A 27422-nucleotide genomic window follows, 5' to 3' on the forward strand; every position below is an offset into this window, starting at 1 on the left:
AGGCGCCGCTGACTCGCCACAGTGTAGCGCACCGCGCGGAGGGGGGCGGCGCGCGGCCTCTGGGTTGTTCTCAGCGCCGGCGCAGCAGCAGCAGCAGCAGCAGAGAGGGAGCCCGGCGCAGGCATGGGGGCGCAGCTCAGCACGGTAAGCGGCCGCTTGCTCCTGCCCGGAGGGGCGGGGGCTCTGGAGCCCTTCGCAGCGGGCAGGGCGCCTCTTCCGCGATGGGGCGAGGCGAGGCAGCTGGGCCTCTTGCTGAGACTGCCCCCCCCCCGACCCCCTTCTCCGCCGGGAACAGGGCCCCACCCTGGCGCTCCCTTTTGCAGTGCTGCACGGTGGAGCCCTTTGCTGCGTGCAAGCGCCCCGTCTCTGCCCTGTGCCCCCTCTCTGCCCCCCCCCGGGCGCGCGTCTGTGTGGGGCACCCCGGTGCCGTATCTAGAGGGGTGCCGCACCCAAGGTCTGTTGACCATCCACGCAAACCAAATAACTTGGGGAGTGGAAGCTGCTGCCCGCAGGATTAGCGGGTGCAGTTGGTTTGCTGCCTGCAAAAGCGAAGGGGTTTGGCGGTGGTCCGTTAGCAATGCCAAGGCGGGAGAGGGGGGGACCCGTAAAGCCTTTCTTAGGGGCCTCATCAGCTGCTCCAAGGCTTGTGCGGTGGAGTTTGTGAGTCATCGTGTTTGACAGTCAGTGGAAAAACATTCCAGATTCCTGTTTTCTGGATGGGCACCAGCCTATGGCGTCTAAACTTGCCTCCACCCCGTTTCCTCTCTTAAACACGTTGCGGGTATCTATAAACACTGGCGTTAAATGACATAGTGTCACTTAATTTTTTCATGGGTCTGAGTGTATTTTAAAGCTTCCATTAACCAGGAAACGGAATATGTAAGGCATGTTACAAAGCAATGCAACTGCTCTCATCACCCTTCAGTAAAAAGTGGGTGTGTGTGATAACAATAGACATTCTGTTTTGAAAGAGCTAGTGACCTTAAATGTTGAGAAGCACAGTTTTCTTTTTTCCCTTGCAAACTGACAGATTGAATGTGCCTGAAGACGAGCGCTTATCACACCCACATCCTATCTTTTAGAAGGTCATTGGCAAAGGCCTAGGATGCGGGGCTGGCTGGTTGCTTTTCAGCTATGATCTAGTGTCCTCGCTTTCAGTTTTCACATGCTTTGTAAGGTGCAGTGCTTGTACTCTGGGTGTGTAGCTCCAGAAGGTGCAAAATTCATTGATTTTTTTTTTTATAATGCACTCATTATACAGCCAAATAACTGGTAGAGGGAGGCTTGGGAGGGAGGGCTGACCAGCCATCTTCCTAGGAAGAATCTTAAGAAATTGGATTACATTGGATTTCAGTGCACGGGGTTGTGTGTATGTCTGAAGCACTACACTTCTGTCCTTTGTTAAAAATCAGTTAAAAAGTTTAAACAAAAGTTCGTGTTCAGCTATAAGTAGAATATAGCACTAGCACTGTGAGGATATTATTAGTTTAATGCTGTATTTCCCATTCTGATGGGAGCGGTGGTTGTTAAAAAAAAAAAGATCGATATTAAATATACTACTCATTGATAAGGGCTTGCATCCTTGCTGATTTAAGTGTAATTCAGAATAGTAAGTAAAGGTCCCATAGAAGAGGAGGCACAAACTCTTTGAACCATTCTGTGAGTGAATGAGTTGTCCTTTAAATCTAAGAATGTACAGTCAACTTTATTTCTAAATAAATTCTCTACTTTAAAATTATCTGGCAGAAAACTAAAGTAATTTAAGTTTATTTCTTAAAAGTATTTTTCTGTTGAAAGGTTTTTGACAGACCAATGTTAGGCAAAAGTGAGCGTTTAAATACTATCAGTTGTCAGCAGTTGCATGACTTTCCCACAACTTTTTAACCTGGGCAAAATCCAGTTTAATAGTATCTGTGTTATGGTTGTCTTTATTGAGTTCTTCCTGGTTCCAAACGCTCATTTCATTGAGATTCCCCGTATAGGTCAGTTTAAGCAGCACTTGTTTATGGGTTAGGTTCTCAGCTGAGATAAATTGTGAGTGGAACTGTGCTCATATTCATCAAATGAAAATCTGGCTCATAGTCTCTTGATGTACAGTAGAACATCCTCCCTCTTCTATTCGTGAAGGCCTGCTTAAACATAAATGGGATCTTAATTTTAGCCTGAGTACAGGTGCCTAGATATGGAGGAAAGAAGTTCTGATGGCATTTATACTCTGGCTCATATCTGCTGTATCAGAGTGCTTTATGAATTCTGAAAGCAAGCACATTAAGGATGTCTGTATCTGTGTCGTCTTACCATCTTGTCTAAATTTAAGTTCATATGTTTTATTGACTTGACAATTTAATATGTATTTGTTTAGAAATATGGTAATTTCAGATGGATTCCAGAGATATTGAATACTTGTATACTGACTACTTAGAAGAGGTGGGAAAAAAGGAAAGGAGATTAACTTGTGATATTCTACTTGTGTACATAATGCACACAGGCCTCAGTATACATGCTAAAATGAAGACTCTTTATATGGAATAATTAAAGTAAGTTCTTATTCATTTATATTGCTTATTTATCAGATTTCCTTTTCCTTGCCACGATCTGATTTAAAAAATGATACCATGAACTATCAGACCTTTGCACAGTTATGTGGCTTGTTAAGAGATGGGTCTGTGTGGAAAAGTGTTAACGGTCATTAGCATGCATCATTACCCTTTTCCAGCAGCTGTCTAACCTCTCATTTCCACCCCCTTTCTCCAGTGCACCTGCTTAAATATTTCTAACTGTGGGTGTTTGAGGGTGACCTGTACGAATAGACTGGAGGCAGCTATAAACTGTAGAACTTCAGATACTGTTGCTTCTAGACCACAAAAGCAGAGAGCAAAGATGGGTACATGATAAAGGCACAGTGACAAAATGTACATGTCCCCTCCAAAACCACAAACAACCCCTCTATGCTAATTAAACTTTCTTAAAAGGTGGGTCTAGGCTGGGATGGGGAGATAACAGCTGAGCATCCTGGATGATGTAAGACGCTCTCCTAGAAAGGTTTTTCATTGCTCTTATTTTATTACAATTCAGTGACTGAGTATTTTGCCACAAATTATCTCCCTCAGAATATGCCTGATGCGCTGCTCTCAGTTGTTGCCCTCTCTCCAGACAAACATAGCAGCCCAGTAACTCCTGGCAGTAACATGCACTCTCTAAAGCAGTGGTGGGCAACCTGCGGCCCACTAGGGTAAACTGATTGCAGGCTGTGAGACATTTTGCTGATGTTGACTGTCCGCAGGCACAGCCCCCCGCAGCTTCCAGTGGCTGCGATTCGCTGTTCCCAGCCAATGGGAGCTGTGGGGAGCCATGCCTGTGGACGGTCAATGTCAGCAAAATGTCTCCCGGCCCGCAATCAGCTACCCTGGTGGACGGCAGGTTGCCCACCACTGCTCTAAAGGCAATACATTTGAAAGTATTTCATTGTATGCTACTGACCACGCCCCAGTTCAGGAGTCGAGGATCCTGTACCTGTAGTAAAATGCCATTGTTAAAAGTAGAACTTTTCATAAAATACTGCGCTTGTTCAATTGCAATAATAAATTATTTCAGAACAGGAGGTTTTATCTTTGGTAGCTAGGATGTGCCTCGTTAGAGAGCAGGACTTGCCAGAGCAATGTTTGGAGAGAGAACTTGCCTTCTCACAATCACTCAACTGCTGTAAGTTGGTCTAGCTCCTTTGACTTCAAGGGAGCTATCTTGATTTATGTCTTGATTGATGCCCTATATTAGGAGTGTACAGAACATTGTTTGTCCTGCTAGTATATTTCAGGCCTGTTTTCTTAGCAAGAGTGATGAATTATTTTGGAAAGCAACCAGTCCATGTTTTTCCCATCAGCTGACAATAAGTCTTTAGCTGCTGGATCAGAATGTATCTGAACTGCCCTACTGTACTTTTCCTTTGAAGCAGAATCCCGAGAGGCTCTTGCACTAACTGAGCATAAATAACAAAGTGCCTTTCATTCTGCATTTATGAAGCAGACAGCGTATTAGTCGTGTGGATCAAAACTAATGGTAGAAATTCCCATATCGTGACGGATATGTAGTGCAGCACCCTGCCTCTAAAAGTGGTGGTTGTCCTGTGCTTCAGAAGAAGATGTAAATGTGATATAACAATGTAATAAGTTACAATAATACTTTGCACTTACAGTACTTGCCATATGTGGACTGAAAGTAGTTCACAAAGTTGGGGTGGATTTAGCTCCGTTTTACAGATGGAGAAACTGACTTACAAAGAGATGAAGTGACTTGCCCGAGGTCACTCAACATGTCAGTGACAGAGCTGAGAATAGAGCCTCGGCTCCTGATTCGCAATCCTGTGCTCATTTAATTAGCTGTAGCTGCTCCTTTGCTAATTGATAACTGCATCTTTAAAGGACACTACATTACGTTAGGCCTAAAATTTGGTCGGCCTCAAAAAATCTTCTGTAATCTGGAATTTCTATTCAGTATTCTGTCCATCTCTGTCACCAAGAAATTGAACATAAAAAGTAACCTTTTGTGTGATATAGTTTTTTGCTATTGTTGCATCAGCAATTAACGAACAGTCGTCTTAGCCCTGGTCTACACTGTAACCTTATGTCAGAATAACTGTCGCTCAAGGTTGAGGAAAATCTACAGCCCATAGCAACACAGTTATATTGACTGAACTCCTGGTGTAGACAGCATTATGTTGATGGGCAGGCTTCTCCCATCAACGTAGTTACTGACTTTTGGGGAGGTGAAGTACCTACGCTAACAGAAGAAGCTCACTCATTGGTATAGGTAGCGTCTTCTCTTAGTGCTACAGTGGTGCAGCTGCACTGGTGCAGAACTGTAAGTGTAGACAAGCCCTCAGAGTTGACATGTAATGGTGCCGCAGAAACATGGAAATGTAAATAGTCTTGTTAGCTTTAGATCCATTAGAAACTGGTGTGCATGCATAACATCAGTATTTGCAGTTAAAACAAGATTAGTTGGGGGGGGGGGGGGAATGGGGACCTGTTTCAAAGCTCCTGTGATGCTAATGGATAAAATACAAAAACCCCTACTTGAGACTTTTGTATGTTAATTCAGTACAGCAAAGTTCTAGGAAGAGAGGGTTTAAGCTATTCTGGCTTCATTTAAATTTTTTTGAGCAGATACCTCCGTAACACACTAAAAATGATCTGAATCTGCCACAAATGGTTGTTTATATTAGTAGCTTCTTGACATGAGTTGCTATAGTGTTCAATAGCCATCACATTTATAGCACTATGACTTGAAAACAGCCAATCAAATTACTTCGTTTTATAAGCTAGCGAAAGTGGAAAAATGCCCAGTTATGTCTTAAATTCCTTCTGGAAGTTGTAGTGCACCAATGCAGTATGTAACATTTGAAAAAAAGAAAATGGAGTTCCCTGCCCCTTCTGGTGGAGGGGCAAAATCTTTCACTCCCCATCCCCAGAGGAAGAAAGTCATTTTTGTATCTGAAGTGAGGAATATTGACTATATATCTGTATTACAAATGTGTTTACACCTGGGGAATGCCCACTAGGCAAAAGGCTCTCAGTCTGGATCGCTGGCTGGGAAGGGCCCATTCGGGAAGGCCTTAGAAGAAGCATATCTCCCTTATCTTGTGAGACTTGGCAACTCTGCAGGCTGGGAGCCTTCCTGAGGAACAGCCTCTGACTCATGGCTGCTGTAACACTACAAGGACATGTGCCCAGGTCAGCAGGGACTGGACTCCATCTTGGAATATCAGTGTTTTTCCACTGACTGGTGTGGGAACTAAGTTTTGAAACAAAGAGTTCCTGCCATATTCAAAATCTGTTTAAGGCAGGGATGTGACATCATTGTGGTTCTTCACTGACTCCCTGCCCCAAAGAGACTCCTGGAAACACCTGAGGAACAAAGACTGAACGGCGGTGTGTGTGTGTGTGGGGGGGCACTGTACCCGGGCTAAAGGGATTTTTAGCCTGTGAATGAAACACCTGGGGATTCCAAACTGTAAGCTAGCGCAGCTTGCCCCTTAAGAATCTGCAGCCTGTTTCTTCATTTAGGTGAGGATTTGCTATTCATATCCAACCTATGTCATTGATTAAGTTTAGTTTGCATGTTTTGTTGATTTGATTTGTTTGCTATCCCTTATAATCACTAAAAATCTACCTTTTATAGTTAATAAATTTATTTTATGTTCTCATCCAAACCAGGGTGCGTTTGACTAAGGTGACTGGGGAAAATCTCAGCTTGGTTACTACAAGCGTGCACGGTGCTCCTTCACATTGAGGGAGAGGCAGACTGGGTGTTAAACCCATATACTGGCCAGATTTGACCAGGGCAAGATGGTACTGCTCTGGGGTCCTAGGCTGGGAGGCTGATGGTTAGAGAGCCTGCATGTAACTGCAGCTGGGTGTGTCCCTACCTGTGTGAATGCTGGTGAAAGTGCAAGTTTGGAGGACTTCGCAACTTGTCAGAGCAGCACAGTGTGAGAGGGAGCCCAGGCTGGTGGGTCAGAGCTCAGTGGTACCCCAGTTCCAAGTGGCACCCCAGGGGTTCCCGTCACAACCCCATCTGCTGTGTGGGAGTAGACCATGTAGAGAATGATATAATATGGTCCTATGTTTAAAATCTGTTCCTGCACAGAGGGCTCCTATGAGTCATTGTGGAGAAACTAAATGAATTCTTTGCTTCAGTCTTCATGGCTAAGGATGTTAGGGAGATTCCCAAACCTGAGCCGTCCTTTGTAGGTGACAAATCTGAGGAATTGTCACAGGTTGAAGTGTCATTAGAGGAGGCTTTGGAATTAATTGAGAAACTTAACAGTAACAAGTCACCGGGACCAGATGGCATTCACCCAAGAGTTCTGAAAGATCTCGAATGTGAAATTGTGGAACTGTTAACTGTGACTTGTAACCTGTCCTTTAAATCATCTTCTATACCCAATGACTGGAAGATGGCTAATGTAATGCCAATATTTAAAAAGGGCTCTAGAGGTGATCCTGGCAATTACAGACCGGTAAGTCTAATGTCAGTACCGGGCAAATTAGTTGAAACAATAGTAAAGAATAAAATTGTCAAACGCATAGAAGAACATAAATTGTTGGGCAAAAGTCAACATGGTTTCTGTAAAGGGAAATCATGTCTTACTAATCTATTAGAGTTCTTTGAAGGGGTCAAGAAACATGTGGACAAGGGGGATTCAGTGGATATAGTGTATTTGGCTTTCCAGAAAGCCTTTGACAAGGTCCTTCACCAAAGGCTTGTAAGTAAATTAAGTTGTCATGGGATAAGAGGAAGATCCTTTCATGGATTGAGAACTGATTAAAAGACAGGGAACAAAGGGCAGGAATAAATGGTAAATTTTCAGAATGGAGAGGGGTAACTAGTGGTGTTCCCCAAGGGTCGGTCCTAGGACCAATCCTATTCAACTTATTCATAAATGATCTGGAGAAAGGTGTAAACAGCGAGGTGGCAAAGTTTGCAGACGATACTAAACTGCTCAAGGTAGTTAAGACCAAAGCGGACTGTGAAGAACTTCGAAAAGATCTCACAAAACTAAGTGATTGGGCAACAAAATGGCAAATGAAATTTAGTGTGGATAAATGTAAAGTAATGCACATTGGAAAAAATAACCCCAACTATACATACAATATGATGGCGTCTAATTTAGTTACAGCTAATCAGGAAAGAGATCTTGGAGTTGTGGCTAGTTCTCTGAAGACATCCACGCAGTATGCAGTGGGAGTCAAAAAAGCAAACAGGATGTTAGAAATCATTTAAAAAATGGATAGAGAATAAGATGGACAATATCTTCTTGCCCTTGTATAAATCCATGGTATGCCCACATCTTGAATACTGCATACAGATGTGGTCTCCTCATCTCAAAAAGATATACTGGCATTAGAAAAGCTTCAGAGAAGGGCAACTAAAATGATTAGGGGTTTGGAACGGGTCCCATATGAGGAGAGATTAAAGAGACTAGGACTTTTCAGCTTGGAAAAGAGGAGACTAAGGGGGGACATGATAGAGGTATATAAAATCATGAGTGGTGTGGAGAAAATGAATAAGGAAAAGTTATTTACTTGTTCCCATAATATAAGAACTAGGGGCCACCAAATGAAATCAATGGGCAACAGGTTTAAAACAAATAAAAGGAAGTTCTTCTTCACACAGTGCACAGTCAGCCTGTGGAACTCCTTGCCTGAGGAGGTTGTGAAGGCTAGGACTATAACAGGGTTTAAAAGAGAACTAGAGAACCTCCATAAATTTAAGTCCACTAATGGCTATTAGCCAGGATGGGTAAGGAATGGTGTCCTTAGCCTCTGTTTGTTAGAGGGTGGAGATGGATGGCAGGAGAGAGATCACTTGATCATTACCTGTTAGGTTCACTCCCTCTGCGGCACCTGGCATTGGCCACCATTGGCAGACAGGATACTGGGCTGGATGGACCTTTGGTCTGACCCAGTATGGCCATTCTTATGCCTGTGCCACCCTTGCATGGACCCTCTGCAAAGGGAGAAGATTTGTTCTAAATGACTAACTGGACATATGAAAACAAGAGGCAGAATAAATCTACCATCATGTCTATAATCTGTTCCATGCTGTGATAGCTGAGTCCTAGGAGTCCAGAAAGACTAAGGCAAACTAAATGTGTATCTAAACTACCACATTATTTATATGGTAAACCAGTTTTTACACTTACTGCACTGAGGTATCTTTGAATGGACTGTTTTCTGTATGCTTCTAATATAAGCATGCAAAAACTGAGGATATCTCTCATGGGTTGTTTCTGACATGACATTATCATCATGGTATCACTTCACTAAAACAAACAGCGATGTTAATATTCTGTCTTTATGCATTGTTGCAGCTTGGAGGGATTGTGACATACCCATTATGGCTAGTCTACAGCTTGATCATGAGACTCTTCAGGAAACCCCCTCCTGCAATTACCCTGGAGGACCCTGAAATGAAATACCCATTGAGGCTGATTGACAAAGAGGTAAGTGCGTGCACGCTTGTACAGGACTGAGCACGCTGACAGCACTTCCCTATGGATCTATAATGCCCATAGCATTCTACAACTTGAGTAATGTTGCAGCAATATTGTGCCCTGTTGAGAATTGTAAAAGTTTGAAGGCTGCGGAGTTCTGTTTCTGGTTAAGCTATGTAAACGTTTATATTGAAACAAAGCAGAGAGCAAATGCTTTTTACCTAGTTTATCCAGCGCTTATGACACAATGTAAACTTGACAACCTCTGATTTTTTTTAAAACCGAGACTCTGAATTCCTACTGTTTAGTTAGTGTTGTCTCCATGCCTGGCCAATGGGAAAGACTGTCTCTTCCGGATTATCCTGTGGAACGCGTCACCCTAAATCCCTAAAATCTGCAGGATTTGATTCTTTCCTGTGCAAACCTTTTTTCACTTTCATCCGGATTTTCCATGGGTTTGGGAAGAGGGGAGAAGAGAGACTCATTTTAAGATCAGTTCTAGTCACACGTATTGTAATGCAGTTTATATCTGTGTGGATGGGAGGTCAAAAAAGACTTCTCACATAAACAGGAAACATGTTTGGAAATCTATAGCCGCTTTGGAAAAAATACTACCTTAATGAAAACATGTTTCTTGCTAAAATGAACGGTGACCTTCGTCATTTACACTTCAGTGTTGCAAAATCCACTTGTGTGTGGGTATGGGGAATAATGTAACTTCTTGTGTGCACTGCTGAGTATTTTAAGACCTGTTAAATTGAATTGGATGAGAACTTCTTAGGGTTTTAAGGTTAAAAATATCAGTCACTATTTGGAAAAGTCTCCAAGATACAGAAGTGTGTTGCACAATTGATTTTCAGTTTGAATATGGAGCTTAGGTCAGGCCTGCACTACAAACATACATCTGTATAACTACATTGCTCAGGGCTGTGAAGAATCCACACCCCTGAGAGATGCATTTATACTGACCTAACCCCTGGTGTAGACAGCCCTATGTCCACAGGAGAGCTGCTACTGCCTCTTGTGGACATGGATTAACTATGCCAATGGGAGAAGCTCTCCCATCAGTGTAGTAGTATCTTAAGTAAACAGTTACAGCGACACAGCTGCACTGGTGCAGCTGTGATCCTGCAGCTTTTGATGTATAAACCTACCCTTATTTGAAAACAAATTTTATTAGTTACAGGATATCTTCTGATGGGAGAGAACTACTTTCTTAAGTGGACTCCATGCACATGTGTGTTTTCTGTGGTCATTCTTCCCCTTCCTTCCCAAAGGCTGAACTGGGTAAGGGGAGTGGTAGTACTCTGAAGCTCAACCCAGATTCTGCCCAGCCCGATGCCAAAATGCATTGCTTCTCACACTAGATTGTGCAGCTGTTGTTAATACAGGAATTCCTCTCCTTTATAGCATGTTTACATCAGTTAGTGAAATCACTAACAGTGTTACAACCTGAATTGTTACTAGGTTTCACTGTTATCACTCCTTTGAAGTGCATAATACCAGTTCATGCCACCAGAGAGCCATTGTTTCAAACTGCCCACAAACTTCATTGCATTTGTTCACATTGCATTCACTTTTTTGTGAATGAGGGCCTTTTCAAAACTACCAAATAGTAATGTTAGCAACAGTTGTTGCTAACAGATGCAGAAGAGAGCGTGCTCAGCATGGTCCATTTGTTAAACAAGGACCAACTGTGTTTAGCACTGTTTCACCTAACCATTGTTATACCATGGCTTAACAACTGTTGCCATCAGTCGTACTTATTATGGGTCGGTTTTGTAGTGTAGATGAGGCCTTGGCAAACAGAATTATGCATTTAGACCTCTGTAAACCATTCAGTTTCTCTTTAGAATCCTATCTTATGATGTAGTAAAATCATCATATTTGGACACCTTTGTGGTTGATGTGACATTCCAGTTAAGTGACGAGGTGATAAAGAGAAAAGGCATTTTACTATAACAGAAATTATGTTCACTGCATTTCTTTCTTTCTAGATTCCTGTTTGGAATCCCTTCTAATGAACAATCAGATCTTAATTTTACACCTATTTAACACCTAAATAAACCGTAATCCTTTGGCACAGGCAGAATGCATCTCACATTAAATGGAACTAGTAGGACTTTCCTACTTGAGCAACAACTGTCAGTAACTTTTTCTATCCTTGGTTATGTCACTTCCCTGGGACTCAGGCCTGTCCTATGCTTAAGTTGGGTTGACATAGCTCTGACACTCAGGGATGTGAAAAATTCACATCCTTGAGTGCTGTAGTCATGCCGCCCTAACCCTCAGTGTGGATTCAGCTCCATGGACAGAAGAAAACTTGTCAGCCTAGCAACCCCTTACATTGCTGTAGGAAGTGTCTATACTACAATAGCATAGCTGCGGCACCATATCTCTGCCACTGTAGCACCCATAGTGTAGATATGGTCTCACTTCGTAGAGTATTACAGAACTTCTAGTGTGCGGCAGCAGGGTTCACATGGACACTTAATGTGTGGCAGGCTAGCGCGAGGTAGATTTACACCCCAGCTTGCCATGAACTAAGTGTTTGTGTAGACGAGCCTATAGGCTATGTCTGCATTAGCACTTTTGTCAGTCAGGTGTAAAAAACACCCGTCTGACATAAATTTCATCAACAAAAGTGCTGGTGTGGACAGCACTACGCTGGCAGGAGATGCTCTCCTGCAGACATAGCTTCCGCTGCTGGTTGGGAGTGGTTTAATTATGCTGACAGGAGAGCTCTGTCCTGTCGGAGTAGAGCAGGTACACGAGAGACCTTACAGCATTGTAACTGTGATGGTATTGTTGTACTGCTGTAAGGTCTGAAGTGTAGACATAGCCTAAGAGTCTGATTCTAATATCCATAGTAAAAGCGGGAGTCCAATTGATTTGAAGTGAACCTTTAGGGAAAAGTCCAATAGAGTTTAATAGGAACAAAACCTATTTGTAGCAACTATTCTACAATCATATCTAATTTAATAGATACCACTTCTATGGGTATTTAACCATTGTATATAAGGGGTGTTCTATTACATTTTATAGGGATCTTTTATAAGAAGATGCAATGTGGTACAATGGATGAGGCATTGGACTGAGAGACCTGGGTTCTCTTTTCTGCTCTCACTGTCTTGCTGTGTGCCCTGGGCAAGTCGCTTAACAGCTCTGTGATTCAATTTCCTCATCTATAAATGGGGGGAAATGATGCCCACCCACCTCTGTAAAGCATTACATATGAAAACTCTGCAGAAGTGCTAAGTATTTATCTAAGGCAAAGGTGGGCAAACTTTTGGCCCGAGGGCCACATCTGGAAATAGAAATTGTATGGCGGGCCATGAATGCTCACAAAATTGGGGTTGGGGTGTGGGCTCCAGGGTGGGGCCAGAAATGAGGCCTTCAGGGTGCGGGAGAGGGCTCTGGGTGGGAGAGTGCGGTGATGGCTCTAGGGTGGGGCTGGGGATGAGGGGTTTGAGGTGCGGGAGGGTGCTCTGGGCTGGGATCGAGGGCAGGAGGGGGAGCAGGCCTAGGGGAGGGGCTTGGGGCATGACTCAGAGGTGCAGGCTGCAGGCGGTGTTACCTCAAGCGTCTCCCAGAAACAGCAGCATGTCCCTTCTTCGGCTCTTATGTGGAGGTGCAGCCAGGCTGCTCTGCATGGTGCCGCGTCCGCAGGCACCGCCCCTGCAGCTCCCATTGGAGTGCTGGAGGGGGCCATTGGAACGCATAGGAGCCGGAGGGGGGCCATGCTGCCACTTCCGGGAGCTGCGTGGAGCAGCCCCCAATCCTGCTCCCTGGCTGGAGCGTGGCAAGCCCCAGACCCCGCTCCCCAGCAGGAGGTGGGCTGTAGTTTGCCCTCCCCAATCTAAGGACTGCAAAGTAATAAATAGCACTAGAGTTCAGACCCTAAGTATGCTGTAATGAAACCAAAAGCATACAAGGTGGAGTGGAAAGGGGAAAATGAAACAATGTCTCATTAGTGCTTGTTCATTCTCCCCATCCAAATACATTACATATCACTTAATATTTTTATCTAAACTGAAGTGTCACTTTGGTCCAATGATCATGACTTATACTGTTTAAAGAGTTATGATCATAACCTTTGAGAAATAAATCGCTTTGATTTATTTGGGGATAAATAATTTTGAAATCATTAATAAGGTCCCAAGTTTTATAGCAGGGCTCTAATCTGCAGTGTGTGTTCTTTCCCATTATAATTAAGGAAACTTTATATAAACATGTTAAAGCACTAATGTAACAAAGGAGACCAACTTGATAGTTGTTGTTTCCCTCTTATACCCACCAGTGTCCTTTCCAGTATTCTGCTCCAAAACTAAATTAGAATAACTAATTCATCTGATTTACAACTTAGCCAAAAATAAGTCTTTTGTTGAACTGTTTCTGAAACTTCTGCCATTGAACTTCCTCCTTTTTGTCTTTTATCTAAATTTAAACTACAAATGAAGAACTGATTAGATCCTCATTGAGATCTTTGGATCGTGTTCTGTACAAGTGCAGAGCATTATAAAGTTATAGCCTATACTAAATTGCAAATAAGTAGTTTTTATTGATCTTTGTTAAATCTGAAATATTTTTTCCTGTAGTTTCTCTCCCCCCTCCTTTTTTTTGCATTTGTATTAGGTATTGTTGTTTTTTGACCTCACAAACTGAAATATCAATGTTTTTTCTTATTTCTTGAAAAGAGAGAGGCTTTCAAGGAATTTGAGTGGAAAGTATACTTTTGATACAGCAGTGAAACAGTGCTAAATTGATTTCCTATTTTATAGCATATACAGAGTGCTGAAACAGTTTCAGTTACATATCTGTGGATTAGGGTGAAACTAAGTTTTAGAAACAGCCTGACTGACGTATCTGTTAAAAACAAAACAAAAACGGCTAACAAAATACAAAGTATTTCCAACAGTGTGTGTGATGGTTTTGTTTTTTTCCCATTTCAGGAAATTAGCCATGACACGAGAAGATTTCGCTTTGCCCTTCCAACTCGAGAGCACATTCTAGGTCTCCCTGTTGGTATGTTTTATATTGGCAGCCTGGTTTTATCATCATGAATGAAAGCTTTGTTAATTATACCTGTCACAGACCTATGAGGCCGTATGGGCTACAAGAACTACTTGAAAAAACATTTTAAATGCTATTGATGTTGTTGTATCCTCTCCTGTGACATCATCTGATTCATTCCAGTTGCAAAGTAAAATGAAATAAAAAAAAATCATGCTCTAAATGCATATCAAAATGCAGCCTTAAATATGGAGTTCCTAGGACACCTTTATAGTATGCCTTATGTTCAGTTATGTGTAAGTGACGTGTGTTAATGAGGTGCTAATAACACTTGAACGTGTGAGTCATCCTTGAACATCCTTTTTTACATCTGTATATGTGTGTAATATATAATATCTAAATTTATGCTTATGGCTGCTACAGTAAATAACAAACATGATTGAGCTCCGGGTTGGAGAACTGCTCTCTAAGGCTGGGGTAGCTGAAGACTGTGCCTATTCAGCTGGATTTCATGCAGACTGGAGGAAGAAATCTAGCAAGGTAGTATGGAAATACAGGCGAGCAAGGGAAAAATTATTGCTTCTGGACCAAAGGGGTAAAGAGAACCTTAAGACCCAATCTGGCTTTTCCACCAAGTCATTGTCAGCTACAGTGAAAGAGAATTGGCTCAGAATAGCCCCTCAAAAATAAACCTGTTCTTCCCTTCTGCTGCTTGTAGGACAGCATATTTATCTTTCTGCACGGATTAATGGAAATCTGGTTGTCAGACCCTACACACCAGTCTCCAGCGATGACGACAAAGGCTATGTGGATCTTGTTATCAAGGTAAGGATATCATTGTGCCATACAATACTTGCCTAGTTATAAGCCGTTAAAAGTTACAGTAAAGAGCATGGTGTTGTAAAAATACTTTTGTGTGATTCCATGATGTCTAACTCTACTATGGCTTGTTGGCTTCCACTCAGTGGTACCTCAGCATGCAAATCAATATAGATTTAATTCATATAGCGTCCTGTGATTTTTTTTTTGTCTATATATGATGAGACAGGGGATTGAAGATATAGGTACACAGAGAGTGCAGATTTCCAACATTTCTGTAGCAAAGGGAATCAAATTTGTAGAAGTTCACAAAACTCTCAATATTTTTTAAGAAGCAACCAACCTTGCCTGAACTCCTGTGTGCTTGTTCCGTGGGTGATGTGGTCAGCATGATGTACGCAGGAGCATTATTAAATGTGGGAGCTGGTAGGCATAGATATCACTGATCCATAACATTGTTGGTGCTCTGTTTGGCGAGATGGTAAGTTTGGATCATCTAATGTTCTGAATTTCCCCTCTCAATAGCCACGTTTTGGTATTCAGCAAATATTTCTATAGCTGATAGAATTTTGTATTAAATTACTACATTACTTTGCTGGCTCTCTTCAGAGTTTTGTTTCCTATTAGGTGTTTCTTTCTCACACGGTGACACGCTTTATAAAGTGAACCATAGAAATGTAGGGCTGGAAGGGGCCTCAAGAAGTCAAGTCCAGCCCCTTGTGCTGAGACAGGACCAAGGAAATCTAGACCAGTAGCTCTCAACCTTTCCAGACTGCTGTACCCCTTTCAGGAGTCTGATTTGTCTTACATACCCCCAAGTTTCACATCACTTAAAAACTACTTACTTACAAAATCAAACATAGTGTGCTGTGACACTTTTTTGTATTTTTATTACTGAAAAATTGCTGACTTTCTCATTTTGTTTACCATATAATTATAAATCAACTGGAATACAAATATTATACTTACATTTCAGTGTATAGTGTATATAGAGGAGTATAAACAAGTCATTGTCTGACATTTTAGTTTGTACTGACTTTGCTAGTACTTTTTATGTAGCCTGTTATAAAACTAGGCAAATACCTAGATGAGTTGATGTACCCCCTGGAAGACCTCTGCATACTCCCAGGAGTATGTTTACCCCTGGTTGAGAACCACTGATCTAGACAGTCCTTGACAGATGTTTGTTCAACCTGTTCTTAAAAACCTCCAATGATGGGAATTCTACAACCTCCTTTGGAACCCTATCCCACAGCTTAACTATCCTTATAGTTAGTGTTTTCCCTAATAGTTTACCTACATCTCCCTTGCTTCAGATGAAGCCCGTTACTTCTTGTCCTACCTTCACTGGACATGGAGAACAGTTGATCATAGTCCTCTTTATAACAGCCCTTAATATATTTCAAGACTGTTACCAGGTCCTTCCTCCGTCATCTTTTCTCAAGTTTAAATATGCCCAGTTTTTTCTAACCTTTCCTCATAGGTTAGGTTTTCTAAATCTTTTATCATTTTTGTTGCTCTGAAATCCTTTGGACTCTCTCCAGTTCGTCTACATCTTTCCTAAAGTGTGGCACACAGAATTGGATGCAATGTTCCAGCTGAGGCCTCACCAGTGTTAAGTAGAGTGGGACAATACTTCCATGTCTTCCATCTAACACCCCTGTTAGTATAGCCCATAATATTAGCCTTTTCCATAACTGTATTACATTGTTGACTCATTCAATTTATGATCCACTATAAACCCCAGATCCTTTTCAGCAGCACTACCAGCTAGTCAGTTATTCCCCATTTTGAACTTGTGCATTTGATTTATTCCTTTATAAGTGAAGTACTTTGCACTTGTCTTTATTTAATTTCATCTTGTTGATTTCAGACCAATTCTCCAATTTGTCAAGATCATTTTGAATTCTAATCCTGTCCTCCAAAATGTTTGCAACTCCTCCCAGCTTGGGGTCATTTGCAGAGTTTATAAGCATACTCTCCACTCCATAATCCAAGTAATTAATGAAAATATTGACTAGTACCAGATCTAGGACTGACACCTATGGGACCCCACTAGATACTCCCTCCCAATTTGACAGTGAACCATTGATAACTACTTCGAACTATTTATGCACCCACCTTATTAATGTCATCTGGGCCACATTTCCCTAGTTTGCTTATGAGAATGTCATCTGGGACTGTGTCAAAAGCCTTAGTAAAAACAAGAGCTACAGCTTCCCTACTATCCACTGGGCCAGTAACCTTGCCAAAGACGACTTGGCATGGCTTGATTTGTTTTTGACTAATCCCTATTGACTCTTTCTTATAACACTATCATTTGGGTGCTTACAAATTCATTCTTTAATAATTTGTGTCAGTATCTTGACAGGTATTGAAGTTAGGCTGACTAGTCGTAGAATCATAGAATCTCAGGGTTGGAAGGGACCTCAGGAGGTCATCTAGTCCAACCCCCTGCTCAAAGCAGGACCAATCCCCAAGTAGTCTATAATTTCTCGGGTCCTCTTTGTTCCCCTTATTTTAAATACGTAATACATTTGCCCTTCAGTCCTTGGGGACCTCCCCTTGCCTCAGTGAGTTCTTAAAGATAATTGCTAACTGGTCCTCTTATATAGGAATGTGTGTAGTGGGGGAGGGGAATGACACCAGTACAACTATATTTGTTTAAATTCACACCTTACCTTATACTTGTAAATACAGATATATCTTTCCTATGTAGACAAGCCCATAGCTTTACTGGTAGGGGGTCTGATCTTGAAGTACTTAACACCCACTACTCTCATTGCCTTCACTTGGAAGCTGCAGGCTCTTGGTATCTCAGAATTGGGCCCAAGGTTAACAAGTCTTGAGTCTATCCCTGTATAACAAAGCTGCCCTAGGACAATTTTCACCTCTTCAATTGGCTTTAAAATAGAACTCTCTCTGTTTTGGATTCTCAGCTCTCTGTTTTAGCATGTCTGAGAACCATGTCTCATTGCTTGAGTTTGGGCATATGAATTTGTGTATTACAGAAAATTAAGGCAAAAACTTGTCTTTAGTTTGAGCTCTTTTAATTAAACAGTTCCTTTTAATCTTTATTTTTAACAGATTTATTTTAAAGGGGTCCATCCAAAGTTCCCTGATGGAGGAAAGATGTCTCAGAATTTAGACAGCCTGAAATTAGGGGATACCATTGACTTCAGAGGTCCCAGTGGATTACTTGTCTACAAGGGAAGAGGCAAGACTGATTTTGGAAATATTGTGTCCAGAATAACAAGCACCGAAAATCTTATATAATTGTGATGCACTGTAATGTAGGAGTAGTGATCGCTGACTCCACCCCCCGCCCCGCAATCCAAAGAGGTTCTGGCCTTTCCTACACACAAGTTGAACCACTTTAACTGTATTGGGTTACTTAGAGAAGTACAGCTGCTCTAGAGTGCCTGCAGCTATACTGTTGTTGTAAACGTACTTCTATAGGACGGGGAATAAGGTCTTCTCTACATTACAAAGGTTTGCTGGTAGTACAGACAGAGCTCTATTCCCAAGAGTGCTTTTGCTGGTAGAACTGTATATATGTTCCCTAAGTGAAATAAACTATAGCAGCAAAAGTACATTTATGGCACTATGACTGTGTTTCACTAAGGCTTTTGCTGGCATAGAAATGTTGCCCCAAAATCACACCCCTAACCAGCATTGCTATACTGGCAGAAGTTTCTTGTGTAAGCCTGGTATATGCTACACCAGGATAAAGCAACTTTTACATACTGTAACTGTGCCCAGAGCAAGGATTGTACTATATTTGCAAAGAAAGCACACCTAACTGACATGGTTATACTGATACAAAAACTGTGTGTAGACAAGGCTTGACAGAATCCTACTCTCAATTCCTAGCAAAAGAGCCAGTAGCTGCGTTAGGATTCCATCTGCATGACAGTTAACAATGGTTAAACTTGGTTATTTTGGCCAGGCCTCTGTGAATGAGGCAGGAACATGTAATGTCATGATTAAGAAATGGGCTTTATCCCAAGCTGGGGCTGATTCCTAGGATAAAGCAGAAATGTTCGTAGCCTCTGTCAAATCTGTGTGGTGTGTCCACACTAGCCATTAGAAAGTACCTCAAGTTAATTGGGAATCAATTAACTCCAGGTTTTAAAAAAAAAACAAAAACACCACAACACGGTGAAGAGAAGCCCATAGAGACCTATGAGTGGGCTCTTTTAAAACCTGGTCGTGACCTTATTCAACACCATCCACTGGCGTGGTCTTTGTGTAATAATTGCTGATGGACTGGGTTTGTATTATAGTGTTTAGATACTTAATTTTAGCCAAGTTTCTTCCTCACCCAATTGAGATGTCTTCTGGAAATAGTTGTTACATACAGAGAATGGATTGTGAGCTCTTGAGGGCAGGTTGATCTTGTTGGGGGTGGAGGATGGTCCTTGTCAGACCTGACTCCTGCTCCTTGTTCAGGGCCACTAGACATTACTGAAATGCAAATCATAATAGCTTGATGTTGAGAAATGAGTCAAAAATTCTGTCTAATTATAATACACTAGCAGCGTTCATTTTCAACGTCTTTTAAAATAGTTAGCACTTTTAAAATATATCTGTTTGTCCTCACGATAGCCTTATAAGGAAAAGGTGACACATTGCCATTTTACAGATGGGAAAATGAGTGGAGAGGTGATTGTCTCAGACCCTGGGCAGTCACTATAAATCAGAATTAGAACTCAGGATTTGTGATACCAGTCCTCTGTTCAAATTAGTGTTTGCGAGTACTCCCTAATATTTGTCCTTTCCTCCTTTTTTCCAGGCATGTTTGCTATTCGCGCTGAGAAGAAATCTGAACCTGTTCTTAAAACAGTGAAATATGTTGGGATGATTGCAGGTGGAACTGGTATGCAAGAATGAAGTTTCATTCTTTGTGCACCTTGTTTCTGCAAGGCTATTAGATGTATTGCTCATGGCCAGTTTTAACTGCAGTTCTTTTTCAGGCATAACTCCTATGCTGCAGCTCATTCGCGCCATCATGAAGGACAAAGATGATCCCACCATTTGTCAGCTGCTGTTTGCTAATCAGGTAACTCTTCTTTTCTTGTTGTGGCAAGACATTAAAATTGTCCTTAAGTTTAAAAAAACAAAACCCAGGTATATGCAAACCTCTGCTGAGACAGTACAGAACATAGATACAATTCAGTATCATAAAACCCTAAGCTAAAAATGAACAAACTATAAAAACAGGCACATGTGAGGCCATTGCAATGAGCACACGGTTCTCTGCATTACTGCCTGGTAACTTTTGCCCTGACATCTACCCCTCTTTTTTTCCTATGTCCTCTTGTTATGTTCCTTATCCAGACTGTAAGTGTTTTGAGACAGGGATTCTTTCTTCTGAATGGTTTCAGAGTAATAGCCGTGTTAGTGTGTATTCGCAAAAAGAAAAGGAGTACTTGTGGCACCTTAGAGACTAACCAATTTATTTGAGCATGAGCTTTCGTGAACTACAGCTCACTTCATTGGATGCATACTGTGGAAACTGCAGAAGACATTATATACACAGAGACCATGAAACAATACCTCCTCCCACCCCACTGTCCTGCTGGTAATAGCTTATCTAAAGTGATCATCAAGTTGGGCCATTTCCAGCACAAATCCAGGTTTTCTCACCCCCCCCACCCCCCTCCAAAAACCACACACACAAACTCACTCTCCTGCTGGTAATAGCTTATCCAAAGTGACCACTCTCCTCACAATGTGCATGATAATCAAGGTGGGCCATTTCCAGCACACATCCAGGTTTTCTCACCCCCACAAACTCACTCTCCTGCTGGCAATAGCTCATCCAAACTGACCGCCAGCATGTTTTTGTTTTTTGGGGAGGGGGGGGAGAAGCCCTTGTCAGAATTTTAAAGCTGCCCCATCTAGCAGCAGCATCATTTGCTCTCCTTTAAGATTAATACCCCCCACCTCCAGGGCACGGAACCAGGTTTGCATAGGGAAGTATGAATCTGACTATTTCTGAGCACAGTTGCACCATGTGACCTAAACTTAATTGTCCCCAACAGGTGAGAACTGCAAAATGGGGGAGAGAGTGCCATGCAATTAGAAATAGCAGCTTACTTGTTGTAGAACCAGCACCACAAAAAGATATTTTCTGATCTGTTGGGGGTCATAGTCTACTCAGGCCCCGTTTTCAGATTTCAACTTCTCTGAAAGGTTGCATTGTGTTATGCCACTACATGTTGTCTCTTTCTTTACAAAACTCCAATGAAGGGTCGATACAGTGAATCTTAATATGATTGTCATAGAACTGGTAAATGATATTCTCAATTTTAAAACAGGAAATTCTTGTTTACGAATTTCATGATCTAGCTGTGCTAAGCATTAGGCATTTAAAAGATGCTTATGGCTGCTACATGATGGCTTAATTTGGATACAAATCTCTGTCTACCATCTGAGAGGTATGGATGTAAGTTTATAGGAAGTCTTAGTCCCATTTGGTTCTAGTAATCAAATACCCCTAATTAAATGGTGTAGCAAACACCCTCCATTGGTACTGAACTTGTCTCTTAAACCACACGAGCCACTCTTACCCAGATAACATTCTGCCACGCATACCAAAATGTATGAAGGGCAAGATTCTCAAAAGGTCATATTATAGGCACCTAAATAAAGTAACCAGATTTTTTTTTAAAGGGCTCAACTCCTGTTGTTTTCAGAAGGACTTGGTAGATGCTGAGCACTTCTGAAAATCTGGGCACAAGTATCTAAGTACATTGTATCAAGTTACACTAACCCAAATGAAAGTAGATGTGTGGATTGACAGTATATGATGCTACTGATTATCTTCAGTGCTTTAACTTTTATCTTGTGTCCACTGAAGCTATTTTAATCATAGATAATGTTGTAGAAATGATAATAGTAGAAGTTGGTGATGGAAAAGACCTGTTGGGTCATCTAGTTCTTCTCTGCCTATATAGGATTGACCTTATTTTATGTTTATCAGAATTATGTCTAGCCCAGACTTGAATGTGCCAAGTGATGTCCCATTTCCCTTGCATGCGTGTTCCATAGACTAATGCACCTTACTGTTTGGAAGTATTTCCTGATGTTAAGCCTAAATTTTTCCTCTTGCATTTCGTCTCAATATTTTACCACTCCAAATGCCTCTCCGTTCTTGGTTTTTACACACTTAAAAAAACGTCCTTTCCTGGTCATTATTTAGCCAATTAAAGTATAAAATGTCTCATTCTAAGGATAGTTCATACACTAAGTACTTCCATAACTGGGTTTTTTCCCCCCTCTACCCCTGTACTCAGCCCTTCACACCTTTAATCACTTTTGTTGCTCTTCTTTGAACTCTCTCCAGCCTGTTGGCGTATTCCAGGTACGGTCTTAACAAAACTTTGTACAGAGGGCCTGCTGTCTCCCTGTTCTGAGACATGGAGTTTGCACAACCAAAAATCACGTTGCAAACTTCTAGCTCCTGTCTGCTGCTGTCACCCATAAAATGTCCTTATTTTTTGCTGCTTTCCAGATTTCTCCCTCCCAATTAATCTGTGTTTAGGATTGTGTATATATCTTGTATTATCCCAGGTGGAAATAATACAAGAGGGTCTACAGTGTTTACAAATATGGGAAGGAAATAAAATGAGATTCTATATCCTCATGGGTGCTCTACACATTTATATTTAATACTTACTGCTAATCTCATAGCATGCTGTTAGCTCCCTTCTAGATCATTGAAAATGTCTTCTATTGTCCGGTTCACATGCCTGCTTTGATTTAGTCAGATCCAGAAATAGCTTTCTTGTAACAGATGCAGTTTCACATTAGATCCAGAAATAGGTGCCTTCTCAGCAACAGGTGCTGATAAACTCCCTCCATAGTCCCAAATATTTTGCTTTCATTGGTGCCAAATTGCTGTGTGGCTGGGAAGAATATGAAGGGACTAGCAGCACTTCATAATGTGAGGCTGAAAAGGAGATGGAAAAACTACTCTGAGTCTCCTAGCATTATTTATACTATAGTGATATTGTGCAGTAATATTTAATTTCCCAAGTTTTATGAAAGCTGAATTGATACTGAAGACTGCTAATACAGCATTTCAGTTTTGTGATGCTGCATCTAATAACCATGTGGTGGTGGGGTGGTTTTGTTTTATTAAAAAAAAAAATCTAAACCTATTTTTATCCCTTTCCATGAGGCAAGGCGTGGTCATCAAAGATCAAGAAGCTGGGAAATTTGGGATCTGTTTCTGACTCTCACTATCTTATTGAGTTCACTTATACATGTTTCAAACTCTCTCTAATATTTAGATAATAGCTACTGCACAGGAGTTCTGTGAGGCTTAATCTGTTACAGTTAAGAGACTGGATGAAGGACTCTATTGAAAGTATAACTCCTTTCCTTTCCCTGCAGACTGAGAAAGATATCCTGTTACGATCAGAACTGGAGGAAGTTCAGGTTCAGCATCCAGACCGCTTTAAGCTTTGGTACACGTTGGACAGAGCACCTGAGAGTAAGATCTAACATGCCACTCCTGTCAATGCACCAGATTATTAGGGCTGATTACAATTCTAGAATCCTCTAACTTTTTCATCCCCTGTTAAGGCAACTAGATGCCTTCAGAGCTGACAGGAGGAAAAGGTTGGTAGCTAGTGCCTCCGAAGCTATGAAACTGGTCAGGAGAATGCTAGTGCGTAGTCCTCATCTTTGACTTTGGTAGCAAACGTGAACTCAGAGAGGCAAAGCTGAACAAGTCCCCCCAGATACCAGTTTCAATAAATTCTGAAGAAAGAAAAAGAGCATTACTGACACAAGAATTGAGGATTAAATGTGTTGGCTAATATGGGAGAACAGAGGCAATCTCATTCCCCTTTTTGGGGTCAGCAGTTTTGTGTGTTCAGTACCAGCAGCAAGTTGGGGAACCCTGAATCTATAAAAGGGATAACACCTTAAATACCTATTTTATTTTCTTAAACAATGGATTAAGAAGGAAGGTCATGTGGTACTAAACCAAGGGTTGGCAACCTTTTAGAAGCGGTGTGCTGAGTCTTCATTTATTCACTTTAAGGTTTTGTGTGCCAATAATACATTTTAATGTTTTTTTTAGAAGGTCTCGCTCAGTCTTTATATTATATAACTAAACTATTGTCATTTTGTAAACAAGGTTTTCAAAATGTTTAAGAAGCTTCATTTAAAATGCTGATCTTACACTGCTGGCCTAGGGTTCTGTTCACCAAGGTTGGCAGTGGGCTGAGCGGAGCCAGTGGCTGGGACTCCAGACTGGCAGTGAGCTGAGCAGCTCAGCCTACTGCTGCTCCGTCCGCTGGCTCCTGCCAGCCAGGGTCGGCTCAGCGTGCTGCCGGTCTGGAGTCCTGGCCCTGTCCATATAGAGTAGGTACCTACCTTCTCTCTGGTGCTAGGCATTCTTTTCCTCTCTCTGCACTGAGATGAGGGTGGGAGTGTGCTGAGAACAGGGCTGGGGGTGAAGGAGCAGGCTGGGGATTGGGGTGCAGGGTCTGGCCAGGAGGTTTGGGTGTGGAGCGCTTACCTGGGCAGCTCCTGTTTGGTGCTCAGGGTGGGAGTGGGGATGTGTGGGTGGCACTGGAGTCAGGCTGGGGTTGTGGTGGGTACAGGGGTCAGGGCTGGGGTGGTGGGGGTGCTCCCTGCCCCCTGCCCTGGGTGGCTCATGGCAGGGGCTTCGAGGGGATATGCCCTGATTCCACCCCCTTCTCCAAGGTCTCTGGAGCAGAGAGCGCACTGCAGCTCCGCTTTTATCTCTCCTGCTCTGTAGCAAGGGCTGTTAGCTGATCGGCTGCACAGTGGAGCTCTGTTCTTGGTTGGCCCATAATAAATAAGGGTGTGTGTTGTTATAAAGCCTGTTAATAAAATACCTTTTTCCCCTCTGCCCTCTCCATTCAGATTGGGATTATAGCCAGGGATTTGTGAGTGAAGACATGCTCAGAGAACACATGCCCCCTCCTCAAGATGACGTTCTGATCCTCATGTGTGGTCCTCCTCCAATGATCCAGTATGCTTGCTTACCCAACCTGGAAAAACTGGGATACACCAAGGACATGAGATTCTCCTACTAAAGAAGATTTAGCTGTGCTGTAGCGTGGAAAGGAAGCTGATGTAAGGAAAAGCATCTAGTTAACAGGGAACAACACAAAGTACACACAGGTGGCTGGTGTACAATGCTGGGAAGCTACATTTTAGATTATAATCACTTAGATTTCTTAATGCAGTTCAAAATTTGGCACAACACTAAAAAGAAATAATTTAACCAGGTTGCAGGTACGTAGTGATATATGATGCTTGGCTGTGCTTTCCTTAGCACATTCTTCAGAGAGACTGATTGACTACAATTTAGTGTCAATTTTCAGCACCAAAGCGTAATTTTTAGGGGAATGAAGAGGACTGTTACATTACTTACACTGTAATCCCTGTGGTAACTAGTTACTTCCCAACCCTGTGTATATTGGATATTATTCTTGGTATGAACTATGGCCATGTATAGGAAGTACACCTTTATTGAACTTACTAATCACAAAGCTTTTACAGCAGGCATGTCAACAATGGCTGTCTCTTACACTGTCACCTGGCAAAGGTGAAAGGTTCAGGATGGCCTTTCATTGAAATCTGGTGGTTTATGAGAGAGATGGTGTAAGATGTCACTTCAACATAAATACACATACCAGGAACATAATTTCCAGTTGTATTTTGGACTGACCTTGCTTAAAGCAAATCTTTTCCAGCTGATCACCTTTACTAGCCATTCCCCTCCCAAGAACCTGAGATTAATTCTTGAAGGCAGGGGCTTTTGAATGTTGAAGCAGTTATTTTTAAAGAGCTGAAGGTGCTAGACTAGTGGGGTGTGTTCCCTCTGTAGAAAACTGTAGATTTGATGACTCTTCAGAACTGTTCATGCTAGGATTTCACTTGCAGATCTCTAGGTGTACTAAAATCCTATTAGCAAAAACTACTCAATTTAGTCTTTCTGTGATAAATTACTAAGGGGAGCAGGGTCATCTACCCTCCATGCAGTGCTCAAGCAAAACTCCATTGAGAATTTTGTCCAAAAAGGATGTGTAGAATTTGTTTGACAGCAGCTTCATCTGTCTAGCCAAATCCAAAAGTGCTGGACTGATTGCAGTTGGGTCTTAAACAGCTTGTACCTCATCGATGGATGTTTCCATACAGAATTTTCTACTTCCCAGCAGTAATCCTACCTGTAAGCTGTCAAACTATAAAATCTTGTTCGAGTTGCTAAAACTGTTGGCTGAAAGAGTAAGTAATGTTGATACAAAGATACATATTACTATGAGGTTATAGTAATTTGCAGGACCTTCTCTTGTGCCTATGTAGAGCCTGGTATTTTGCACTTAACAGGTGGAAAAGATACTATTATTCACTCTAGGTTCCTTTTGCAGCAAGGCTACTAAATGAGGTTAAATGTATTCTGGGAGATCTTATCAATGTGTGCTTCTTACAGTCTGAAACTTGGGCTTTGGTAGAACAGTACTGCATCTTCAGAGTACAACTGAGGTGTTCCTGCTACTAATTTAAATCTGTCTTTGTAGCAGGCAATATGTTCAAGTTTAAAGTGAAGCATTGGTGTTACTTGTATCTGTAGGGGACAAACACACCCAAAGATTTTTTTCTTGTATTAAGACTTTTTTTGATCAACTCTATAGCTGGTTAATTACAAGCTGTTTTGTATTATCATGCATATTCACTTACTGGCTTTTTCAAAATGTTTGTGCAAGAAATAAAATATTTTGCTGATTGTCATTTCATGTAAGTGTTAACTTTGCAAAGCCACTTGTGCAGGTATACAGATAAAGAACTTGCTGCCTCTTAATAAAATCCTACCATGGGTGGGAAAAGGACTAATTGAAAAACAAGCAGATTTTTTAAAAAATCTGTTTCCTTAGCTAGATTCAGGGAAGAATAAATTCAGTCTGTACTCAAAACCCTATTGTATTAGGGTTTTAGTACATCACCTTTGGTGGCAGAGGCCCATTCCTTTTTTTGGAAAGAGAATCTGCTAATGGTTACATATTTTTCCATACCTGCCTTAAATGTGTCATCATGCTGTGATGGTATCATAGTTTTTCAATAGTAGTTTCCCCATACTTAAGCTGAGATCTGTTGGAAAAATAGTGACTCACCTTGTGCAGTAACAGCAGTTCTTTAAAATGTCCCCCTAGGCATGCTTTACTACTTGCCCTCCTCCCCTCTACTTCTGGGTTCTTGCTATGACTCTGCTGTAGAGAAGGAACTGAGGAGAGGTTAGCCCACATGAGACAGTGCATGTGTGGGCCCAATGGACAGTGGTTCTCCTATGAGCAGTGCAGAAATGCAGACACACCTAGAGCGCCTCTAAGATATGGTTCTGCTTACAAGTGGTGAAGAAATTCTCTTGTTTTTTTCAAGGTGACTGTCTAAGCTGGGATGGGAGGAAGGGTCCCACCTCTAACACACTCCATGTTCTAGTAGGAAACATTGCTGTGGAATGTTTGCCCTCGCTATGGTGTCCAGAATAGATTAGCTCTCACCACCCCAATCCCACACATATTGCCCCTAGTGCGGGGTTTTTTTCCTG

At 41.8% G+C, this 27422-nt stretch overlaps 1 protein-coding gene across 1 annotated transcript; it reads left to right on the forward strand.

Moving 5' to 3' along the window:
- CYB5R3 (cytochrome b5 reductase 3) lies at nucleotides 1-26608 on the forward strand. Its single transcript, XM_073317233.2, has 9 exons — nucleotides 1-144; nucleotides 8873-9004; nucleotides 13948-14020; nucleotides 14727-14833; nucleotides 17915-18044; nucleotides 19623-19706; nucleotides 19804-19889; nucleotides 23231-23330; nucleotides 24737-26608. The coding sequence occupies exons 1-9, from the start codon at nucleotides 124-126 to the stop codon at nucleotides 24907-24909; spliced, it is 906 nt and encodes a 301-aa protein (XP_073173334.1). The 5' UTR covers nucleotides 1-123; the 3' UTR covers nucleotides 24910-26608.
- The last annotated feature ends 814 nt before the right edge of the window (nucleotides 26609-27422 follow it).

This window comes from Lepidochelys kempii, chromosome 1 (genome assembly GCF_965140285.1).
Source record: "Lepidochelys kempii isolate rLepKem1 chromosome 1, rLepKem1.hap1, whole genome shotgun sequence".
In the NCBI taxonomy this organism is placed as follows: domain Eukaryota; kingdom Metazoa; phylum Chordata; order Testudines; family Cheloniidae; genus Lepidochelys; species Lepidochelys kempii.